Below are 9,132 nucleotides of genomic sequence, written 5' to 3' on the forward strand. Positions count from 1 at the left end.
AAGAATATATATATATTATGAGTCCTGCAGTCAGCAGGACTCGATACCGCTACTGAGACGGGCAAGATTCCCAGGCAGCATTTTTATCAACTCAGCCACATCTTTTTCTCTATGTACCCGCTTGTTTCTGCATAGTACATTGATAGAAAAATCGATTGTGAGGTCAGAACATTCAGGAGAAGATTGAAATAGATTGAGTTCATGCTTGAGGTTCACTGACGTGCCCGGGCTGGGTAAGAAACATGGCTTGTGAACCAGGCTGCCCAGCTTGTGAGGCATTTGTGGCTGAGTGGATAAGAGCACTGCCTGGGAATCTTGCTCGTCTCAGTAGCGGTATCGAGTCCTGCTAACTACGTTCGCTCCCAGTTTGCATTAAAATATTCTTTTACTTTTCAGGCTGACAGCTTTCTCCGACAGTCTCGACACTTCTGGGAAAGTTCTCAGTGATCTTGCCAGCAGTCTGTCACGGGACGTCACGGGCAGCCTAACGCGTGACATCACTAGCGGATTCAGCCGGGACATCACCCGTGACCTCGCTGGAAGTCTCTCTCGTACTGGCAGCCTGACCCGTGACGTCACGGGTAGCCTGAGCCGTACTGGCAGCCTGACTCGGGACGTCAAAGACAGCTTGTGCCGGACTGGTAGCCTTACCCGTGACGTCACTGCCAGCTTGAGCCGTACTGGGAGTTTGACCCGTGACGTCACAGGCGGTGTAAGCCTGTTTCCCTCCTCTGCCAGCCCGTCGACTCCAGGCTCCCCCTTCCTCGATATGGAGCTGGGTCGACCTCGACGCCGAGCCAGGGCCGCTACGGAGCCGCTACTCGACGTGTCGCGTCCTGGGGACCTAGTACACAGGAAGTCCAGCCTTGGCATCATATCGGGCACAACAGTGGGGCATTCTGATGCAGTAAGAGAGGTACTTAAAGGAAGAGCACGCGGACCTTCCGATTCGGTTATAGACGCTATGCACAGTCGGTCGGTAGCTAATTCTGAATCCATGATCGAGTCTCTGCAAAGTCGGGCGTTAGCTACGGCTGACGGTGTAAGAGACGTTATGCAAACCCGGGGTCTAGGGCCTTCAGAGTCCATGTTGGACGCTATGCAGGGACGGGGTTTGGGCTCCGTAGCGGACGCTATGGTGGACATGGGATCTGTGGAATCACAGAGGCCATCTGAACCTCTCAGATCGATTTTAAAGAACCGGTACGAGGGCGGCGGACTGTTGTACCAGGAGAAATACACGAACAGTGCCTACTATGAAGACGATGACGAACGTGATGAGGGAACTACCTACAGCCCTACAGAATATAAAGACTACCTCGACCATGGCTCCTGAGTCACATCTGCCGCCACCCATCACGCACTAGCTGTTATGAAAAATTAGGAGACAACTTTTTATATTGCCGACTGCTCTTGTTGTCTGTTGTTGTTGTTAAAGTTAGATGCCTTCGGGAGCCAAAAGCTGTCGTTTCTTTCTCTCTCATCCCTCTTGTCTGTTGTCTGCCTCCCCTGGTGCTACAGTGCTACGTAGGAGTTCTTCCTCATATTGCTTGCTCATTTCCCATTCTATCTCTACTCTCAAATAGAATATCTTACGTTTAGGTCTCTACTTCGCTCTACAACTGTGACACGAGTGTATTTCGTTGATGGTGCGTGTATACAACGAAACAGATGGGACGCCACGTTACGGTCAAATGCAGGGATCCCCAGCCTGCGGCCCGTGGGCTACATGTGGCCATTCTAGGAAATGGATGCGGCCCTCAAAGGAAATTATAAATTCACTCATATGTAGGTTCCACACTGCACAGTGTCAACAAATCAGTGTGGCACTCTTCATACATTTGACCATTAAATGGCACCCACTTGTGTACCAAGGTTGGGGACCACTGCATTTTTATCTCTAATTTCCAGTTACCTTTTTTGGTCCACATATTACCATTGTTACTGTCTCTCTGAGCTTTTTACCTTTTTTTAAACCCTGTCTTTATCTCTCACAGATTCTTGGAAATATTTCCAATATTGCAAATATTTAATGAATATTTTTAAGACAGGATTCAGATACCTGTGAATTATAATCATGGGGGGGGGCGCTAAACTCGTAGGATTGTACAGCGCGTGGGGGGGGGAGGTATTCAGGCTCATTTCAGGGAACTGGAGCACAGATCCAATTCCCTAGATCAAGAGCCCCTCACCAGCATCAAGGAGCCTCCCTTGAGGGGTGATATCTGCGAAAGCCTTTGCAGTATGTTGACTTTCCAGTATATTAACGTTAGTATCTGATGATTGTGTGGTTATTTAAAAGGCACGATTCGTGTTCAGAATTTTGATATGCTTTTAAAAATTATTTCTTAAGGGTTGACACTCTACACTCCCCTGGAAGGTGATAATCCCACAAGGAGGATCGAGCCTCCAGCGTTTCACGCAATTACCATTTCTTTTATGGTTATGTACTATTAAATAAGGTTGGTTGGTTATGGGGGTTTGAAGCCTATCGACTGCACGAGGGTCAGGCTGCATGTAACCTTTCATCACCAGGCAAGAATATTCTAATCCTCACAAGAGGGGTTAAAATTAGCTCTGAACATATATACACTGAGAGAAATACTAATTTCTAAGTATCTCCTGTGTTTATTTTGACATTTTATTTCTGTGTTTTTCGTATGTATTCTTGTATTTTCATTTGTCTTCATGGAGAAGTAGAAAATAATCCTTCCTCCGTAAGCCATGCGTGTCATAAGAGGCGACTAAAATGCCGGGAGCAAGAGGTTAGTAACCCTTTTCTCCTGTATATATTACAAAATTTACAAAGGAAATCTCTGGTTAAAAAATATGTATATTATCTGTGATTATGTATAGTCGTAAAAATATTATGAATGTAATTTTAAATTCATTAATTACATTAATAATTAACAGTATACAATTTAAATTTCACAGCTTCATTTATATTTTGAAAATTTTTTGAGATGATTTTACAAAGCTGGAGAGTAGAGTATATGGAGAAAAAGAAAGCGGTTAAAAAATGGTGAGGAAGTGTAAACGATGAGTAAATGAGAGTGTGTTGGAATGTTGGAATATTCTGAATAACTCTTAAATGTTGATGAAGAAAGGGAGGCAGTGATTTCATGCATTGGACAGGGAAGTATAACATTTAATTGGGGTGAGGAAGAGCCAGATGCGAGTATGGGGAAGGTGCGTAATACGTTGGGTGGATTAAAGGGGGCAAAGCAGCTGGGATTGATGGGATAAACACAGAAATATTAAAAGCAGGTGAGGATATAGTTTTGGAGTGGTTGGTGGTTTTATTAAATAAATGACTGAAAGGGGGAAGGTACTTAGGGAGTAGCAGAGAGCATGCATGGTTCCTTTTGTATAAAAGAAAAGGGGGCACAAGGGAGCATAAAAATTATAGGGTATAAACCTGTTGAGTATATCTGGTAAAGTGTATTGGAGAGTTACTATTGAAAGAATTAAGAGTAAGACGGAGATGATGACCACAAATGAACAAGGAAGCTTTAGGAAGGGTAGGGGGTGTGTAGTCCAAGTGTTTACAGTGAAACATATAGGTGAATAATATTTAGATTAGGAAGATTTCGTTGCTTTTATGGATTTAGAAAAGTCATATGAGAGTATGGATAGGGGAGCAGTGTGGTAGATGTTTCAAGTGTATGGAACATGTGGTAGGTTACTGAAATCAGTTAAGAGTTTTTAAGAGTGAGGCTTAAGTTAGGGTATTCAGGATAGAAGATTATTTTCCATTAAAAGTAGGCCTTAGACAGTGATGTGTGATGTCACCGTGGTTGATTAACATATTTATAGATGGGATTGTACGAGTAGCGAGTGCTGGGATGTTGGCAAGAGGTTTGGGATTGAAATATAAAAAATCTAGTGTACAGTGGGAGTTGTCAAAGTTCCAGTTTGCCAATTTCAGTACTTTTAGAAGATTCTGAAGAAAAGTTGCAAAGGTGGTGGATGAATTTGGGAGGGAATGTAAATGGAAATTATAAGTGAATATTAGATAGAGGGTAACAAAAACTTAAGTAATAAAAGACTGGATATCAGATTGGAGGGAGGGAGTATAAAGGAAGTGAATGTGTTCAAATATTTGGGAGTGGACTTGTCGGCAGACTGTTCTATGAAAGAAGAGTTTAACCAAAGAACTAAGGAGGGGGGGAAAGGTGGGTGGTATAATGCGGCATCTGAGACAAAGAAAATTATCCATGGAATCAAAAAGGGCAATGTTTGAGAGCATAGTTGTGTTAATACTCTTATGTAGGGGTGAAGCATGGGTTGTAAATGTTGCAACAAAGAGGCTGGAGGCGGTGGAAATGTCGTGTCTGAGGCTAATATGCTGTGTTAATATTATGTAAAGAAATCGCAGTTTGGATATTACGAGGTGCAGGATTACTAAAAGCATTTTCCAGAGGGCTGAAGAAGGGCTGTTGATTGAGATGGTTTAGACATTTAGAGAGGAAGGAGCAAAATAGATTGACCTGGAAGGTGTATAAATCTGTAGTGGAGGAATAGTCGGGGTAGGGCTCGTCCTAGGATAGTTTGGAGGGAGTGTAAGAGGTTTTGTATGCGAGGAACTTGGACATCCATCAGGCAAGTTAGATGGAAGTGGAGGAAAGTGATTTTTATGACGACATGCTGCTGGAGTGTCAGCAAGATAATGTTTATAAAGGGATTCAGGGAAATTGGTTAGCCTGACTTAAATTCTGGAGGTGTGAAGTACCAGTGCATATACTCTGAAAGAGGTGTTGTGATATTTACAGTTTGGCGGGGCATCTGTAGCATTAATGCTCCTCTAGCAAGACAGTGATAACTGAAGTATTTACCTTCTATCTGGGATCACCCTGCCTCGGTGGGAGACTGCCGGTCAGTGTGTTAAATAAATAAATTAAATATATATATATGAAAAATATCTGGAGATTAATCAGCAGAGAAAGCTTAGGGATCGAATGGACTTGACAATTAAAAATAGGCAAGGAGAGTTATTAGATGGTGAGTTGAAGGTATCGGGAAGATGTAGAGAATACTTTGAGAAACCTAAATGTTGATGAATATTGGGACGCTGGGATTTCGTGCATTGGCCAGGGAGGAATAATATCTTTTAGGCGTGAGGAAGAGCCAGACGTTAGTGAGGAAGTGCGTGAGGAAGTGGGTAGAATGAAAGGGGATAAGGCAGCTGGGATTGATGGGATCAAGACAGAAATGTTAAAAGCAGGTGGATATATATTTTTGGAATGGTTACTGATTTTATTATATAAATGTATGAAAGAGGGTAAGGTACCTAGGGACTGGCAGAGAGCATGTATAGTTCCTTTGTATAAAGGCAAAGGGGACAAAAAGAGTAATATTTATAGGGAATATGCATGTTGAGTACAGCTGGTAAGGTGTATCTTAAGACAGAGAGCAGGATCGCAGTTGAACAAGGACCATGTTAGAAGCAAGTAAAGACAAATGGTTTTTATGACTTCACGTGCTGTTGGAGTGCGAGCAAGACAACGTTTATGTAGGAAATCAGGGAAATCGGTTCTTGAGTCCTTCACCCTGAAGTAGGGGTGAAGATATGTTGCAGTTTTGAAATGTAGTGAAAGCATGCATCTGGCAAGACAGTGATGGAGTGAATGATGATGAACGTATTTCTTTCTTTCGGCTCAACCTGTCTAGTTGTGAAACGGCTGTGTTACTAATAAATATAAATAATAAATATAGACATACATAATACAAACTCTCAGTGTATATACACAGAGAAACATATTTCGATGTATATACCCTTTGGATCACATGTTTACTTCGAGTTTTTAACACAGCAGAAAGTAATAAATACTTATAATAGGGTGGTTAAATTCGGACAGGGGACACCTGAGGACTGGAGACTAGGACACAGGGGACACCTGAGGACTGAAGGCTAGGATACAGGTGACACACCTGAGGACTGGAGACTAGGACACAGGGGACACCTGAGGACTGGAGACAAGGACACAGGTGACACACCTGAGGACCGGAGACTAGGACACAAGGGATACACCTGAGGACCGGAGACTAGGACACAAGGGATACACCTGAGGAGTGGAGACTAGGACACAGGGGACACCTGAGGACTGGAGACTAGGACACAGGTGACACACCTGAGGAGTGGAGACTAGGACACAGGTGACACACCTGAGGAGTGGAGACTAGGACACAGGTGACACACCTGAGGAGTGGAGACTAGGACACAGGTGACACCTGAGGAGTGGAGACTAGGACACAGGTGACACACCTGAGGAGTGGAGACTAGGACACAGGTGACACACCTGAGGACAGGAAACTAGGACACAGGTGAGACACCTGAGGAGTGGAGACTAGGACACAGGTGACACACCTGAGGACTGTAGACTAGGACACAGGGGACACACCTGAGGACAGGAATCTAGGACACAGGGGACACCTGAGGACTGAACACCTTGAAGCTAAACACCCGAGGCACGAAACAGGAAGGTAATGTAAGGAAGGACAGAGATGATTTGGACTACTCTAAAAGGCCACTTCCTTAGACCACTTCCTAAGACCACTTACTAAGACCACAGTCACCTCATTACACTACACAGTAGTCTGATCAGTCTTCCAAAACGTACCCCACTCTGTATAAACAGTGGGTATTGAGGTTCCGAACCATGCCCCACGCATATAGCGCATTCTTCTGTTCAATGTCATTTATTTCGAACTGGGTTTATGTACTCCACTATCATTATACGTACAGGAAAGCGCTAAAATTGCAGAGGTTACTCAGAGCTTTGAGAATGGAATGCAATCGGGTTAAATTCAAGGAATGAAAGGGCGCTAAACTGCGAAGGTTATCCAGCGCCTTGAGAATGTTATGTTAAATTTCAAGAAAGAATAGCTACTACTGCTTGGAAGGTATTCCATTAAATAGTTTTGGTCCCAGTTTCTGGGTTTATTGGCTTGATTTTATGAGTGGTGCTCTTAAATGGTTTAGCTGCCTAATAAACAGATTTAGTGCCGTGTTAGTTGTGGTTCTAGTAAATAGATACACCCGCTAGAAACTTCGGATTGGTGCTGTAAGTGTCAGGATTTAGTGACTACCCAGGTGAGACTATTCTGTCAGTATTAAAGGGAACTGTTAGTAGGCTCGGTAGACCGTGAGTAGTTTAAACGTCCCGGTGCAGAGATTTAACGAACCGGTAACGAACCAGTAAGGAAGAAATCACAATAAAACTCGTTATTAAAAATAATAAAAACAGTAAAAATAGGGAATAAAATCTGATTTTTTCACGTGTTTAAACACATCTGAAGATATATGTGTGAACACATGAAAAATACCAGTGAAAATAGGAAGAAATATGCTCATTTTCTTTCCTATTTTCACTCTGGTATTTTTCCATACCCCAGTATCGAGGTAATGCTCGGTACGCACGCGAAATTGTCTGAAAATTGGCGTCACTAGTTACGAGCGTAAAAAATTAAATGACTTGGTAATTTTAGGGATTTTTCGAGTATATTGGGTTATGATAGATTGTTAGGTTTGAAACCTATCTACTGCACGAGTCTCATTAAGGCCCCAAATCACCTGAATCAATGTATACAAGAATATAGAAGAAAAAGGTACAATGGAAATAGAAACACTTTATCCAAAGTCCACTGTGTGGGCGAAACGTTGTCAATAAAGGATGACATTATACTGCTTATATGTTTACATTTCCATTGTGTCGGTATTTTATACCATTTATTTCCAGAAAGGCACAATGCTGTGACGGGAACAACACACAAATTACCCTCACATATGAGGAGCTCACGACCATGTTTCGAACAGTTAATGGTCCAAGTACGACCGAAACGTTATAAATCTCTATGTGCGGGTTATTTGTGTTTCAATTCTTTAAATAGGGATTAGAGCACGGAATTTATGTATCCAAAAATATTTTGATAAAATTGCTAACATTAGTAAACAACTGCTAAAGTGTAACCCAAAGCCTACACGAGATCCTTACTTGAGCATATAAGACGCAGGGTGATTTACAAGGCTTTTATGGGGGAAAAGGTGCGCCTTATATGCCGAGTAATGCGTTAATACACAGACACGTACCCTGGGATATGACTTCATGGCCTCTTTTGAGTCGATTCAGGTGACATCACGTGGTTCTGCATGCCAATTCGCTGACCAGGTGTGTGCACTTATTCAGCGGCCACCTGGTGTACGCTCTGCGAGGCTGCTACGTAATTTCATTACGTTTTCTGTAAGGTTTCAGTATTCCTGGTGCGGGAATGCCGCGGTTTCGTTACATGGTCTCGAAAACTATGTTAGAATTTAGTCAGTGAGAGGCGTATCACTTTTTTTTTTACCTAGGCATTCGAAAAAAAAAAATATATTGCAAGTCTGCAATATTTTTTTTTAATAATTTAAATTTAAAAAATCCGTGGATTATAAATTAAGCTCGATTGGTAGCGCACTCAGCTCACACACTGAGGTCCGTGGTTCGATCCCCGGTACGGGTGGAAACCGTGTTTCCTTAAGACACCTGCTGTCCCTGTTCTCCTAGCACTGAAATCGGTACCTGGGTGCTAGTCGACTGGTGTGGGTGGCATCCTGGGAGCAAAATTAACCAAAGTTGCGGGAAATGTTGTGCATAACCAGGGGCATTCTATATAGTATGTCATTGGTGTCAGCTTTGGTCTGTATAAGTTGAGTCATGTACTTGAAGAAATAAAGATTATTAATTTTGTCAAAATTCAACACAGTGAAAAAGTACGTAATTTCCATTATTTTTTTCAGTTCTTAATTCGTCATTTCATATAATTTTTAATACTCTTTAAGCCTGTCAGAAAAAAAATAGTATATTAAATAAATGTTTCGGAAAAAAGTTAACAGAAAAGTCTTTCTAAATTATTACACAGAACTTGAAGAGAGGAAAATCCTTAAAAATATTTTAGTATCCCTTTTTTGAGTAAAAATCCTTAAAAATATATAAGTATCCCTTTTTTGAGTAAAAATCCTTAAAAATATTTTAGTATCCCTATGAGTAAAAATCCTTAAATTTTTTTTAGTATCCCTATGAGTAAAAATCCTTAAAAATATATTAGTATCTCTTTTTTGAGTGAAAATCCTTAAAAATATTTTAGTATCCCTAT

At 41.8% G+C, this 9,132-nt stretch overlaps 1 protein-coding gene across 1 annotated transcript in view; it reads left to right on the forward strand.

Moving 5' to 3' along the window:
- LOC128704844 (uncharacterized) overlaps positions 1-2,288 on the forward strand; it is an 18,902-nt gene extending 16,614 nt beyond the window's left edge. Inside the window, exon 5 of the mRNA XM_053799986.2 lies at positions 397-2,288. Coding sequence (XP_053655961.2) covers positions 397-1,336 — 940 coding nt within the window. The 3' untranslated portion in view covers positions 1,337-2,288. The remainder of the gene's footprint in view (positions 1-396) is intronic.
- Positions 2,289-9,132: the final 6,844 nt, after the last annotated feature.

Source organism: Cherax quadricarinatus, chromosome 91, assembly GCF_038502225.1.
Source record: "Cherax quadricarinatus isolate ZL_2023a chromosome 91, ASM3850222v1, whole genome shotgun sequence".
Taxonomy (NCBI): Eukaryota; Metazoa; Arthropoda; class Malacostraca; order Decapoda; family Parastacidae; genus Cherax; species Cherax quadricarinatus.